The sequence below is a fragment of the Cystoisospora suis genome (genome assembly GCF_002600585.1).
Source record: "Cystoisospora suis strain Wien I chromosome Unknown contig_6305, whole genome shotgun sequence".
Lineage (NCBI taxonomy): Eukaryota > Apicomplexa > Conoidasida > Eucoccidiorida > Sarcocystidae > Cystoisospora > Cystoisospora suis.
Genome location: NW_027159094.1, coordinates 1 through 2058, shown reverse-complemented (window position 1 = coordinate 2058; position 2058 = coordinate 1). Strand labels below are relative to the sequence as shown.

At 55.9% G+C, this 2058-nt stretch overlaps 1 protein-coding gene across 1 annotated transcript; it reads right to left on the bottom strand.

Moving 5' to 3' along the window:
• Nucleotides 1-487: 487 nt before the first annotated feature.
• On the bottom strand, nt 488-1463 carry CSUI_009907 (uncharacterized protein; the record flags this gene model as incomplete). Its single annotated transcript, XM_068070016.1, has 1 exon — nt 488-1463. A coding segment is annotated over exon 1 (567 nt), but the record flags the coding sequence as incomplete, so codon positions are not given.
• Between the last annotated feature and the right edge of the window lie 595 nt (nt 1464-2058).

The window sequence follows — 2058 nt, the reverse complement described above, 5'->3', positions numbered from 1 at the left end:
TGTTGAAGTGGCTGACGGCGTTGTTGGAGTGAGTGACGCCGTTGAATTGGGTAACGTCGTTGAAGTGGGTGACCCAGTTGAAGTGGGCAACGTCGTTGGAGTGGGTGACCCCGTTGAGTTGGGTACCGCCGCTGGAGTGGTTAACGCCGTTGAAGCGGGTGACGGCGTTGTAGTGGGTGACAACGTTGGTGATAAGGGTGGCAAAGCTGTTATATTGCCTGACGTTAATGAAGTGCCTGACGGTACTGCTGGAGTGCCCGAGGACGGTGTTGGAGGGTCTACCGTTGTTGGGGGGTGTAACGACCCTGCTGAGGAGTGTGACGATGGTGAGGGGCTTGACGGTAGTCGGGGGTGTGACGGTCGTGGGGAGTGTGACGTTCGAGAGTGTCCTGCGACGTACCGGTCGAAGTCTCCAAAGGGATCCATGAGAGAGTGCGTGAACACACCAGCAACGTAGCAAATGAACATCAGCAAGAGTACGAGAAATACCGTAAGACAAATGCAAAGCGCCCTCAGAGCTTTTTTCCTCCGTCGGGATCTAGCGCGTCTTCCTTTTGCATACCCAGCTTCAGGATCGCCCTCGCTGTCGCCGTTGTTGAGTCTTCTACACAGCTCTATAGCTTCTCCCTCTCCGAGCGACCTGGGCGTCGATCCAGCGTGGGGTGTTTCGTCATTTTCCAGGCAGATCCCTACGACGATAGCAAGCCGCCACAGCGCCACGGCAAGAACGATAGCTGCGAGAAGTACCGAAACCACGCTCAGTGTCTTGGTCATCCTTACCGAGAGCTTCTTAGTGAAGCCTGCCGACCGCGCATTCTTCCGGCGAGGAGCACGGCTCGGTTGATTGGAAAATAGATCATGGTGGGGCTGCTCTTCGGTTCCGTCCGCTGCTACAAGTGTGTCAATGACCCGGGCACGGCCATGCTGGACACCATTGTACGGCTCTGTATAACCTGCGGCGGGCTCGTTCATTGACACTCCGGACACCACCGAAGAACCAAGTGAGATCAGCAAAAAGAACATCGCCACAAGCGTGGCGTCCCCGAAACTGGCCATCTTTGCAGTGGGGCAGTAACGTATGCTCAAGTGGGCGGGTTGAACAGCACCCGGCAGCGATGCTGTGCCCAGCTCCCAGAAGTTGCCTTTTGCTCAGTCCGGCCTGAACAAACAAGCAGTTCCAGCCGCATAACACGTCCGAAGACTAGCACATACTTCGAAACGATTATCACTATACCTCCACAAGGAGACCAACAGTGACCGGCTGCGAACCATGCAAGACTGGCGCGCCGCAGTACAGTCCGCCTTTGGAGATCCGACTGCCCGCTGCCGTCCGCAAAAAAAATTCACGGTGGGGGTCAGATACACGGAAGAAAACGGAAGCTGAAAGCATTAACGAAAAAAAGTGTCGGCGCCTGATACTTTGCTACGGAGTTTGCCTCGAAGACAGGAGAGCACGGTGTTCGGCACCTCCGGATGCCGTGATCACCACTAGCGCCTCCGTCAACAGTACGCCCCTCTCAGGTGACGGAACATCGACACCGACGGGGGCCGGTGGCGGAGCCGAGCACCTCTTGTGGCAGCTGCCGCAGGGGCTCCATATTCAGATACGGTCTTGCTGGCCGGTAGCAACACCAAATGTGCAGCCACACGGTGGTCATACTCGTTAACAGAATAACCACGACAACGCTTGCGTTTTTCTCATTCCGTTAGTCCCGATTTGTTAATGTCGAGGGCCAACTAGGAAAGATGCACGGGCCAGGAGCGCGTGCCGCTAACCTCTCCTGGATCTCCGCAGTACGTCGAATCCGTGACGAGAGAGACGGGAACGGGCCGAACTGGAAGTGACTCCGGTGTCTCCTTAGATCTTCGATTGAAGAGGTATCAAGCCCTCTCACCCTCCAACCGAGACACCGGGTGCTTCACGGCACACTTTCAAGACAATGATGTGCTGAAGTAGTCCTTGAAAGGAAGAGGGAGTGGCAGCGCAGCCTACCGTTGCTGCGGTAGGATCACAAGAGAACAAACCTGTTTGGCGATTGTTGTGCCTGTAGAAGGCAG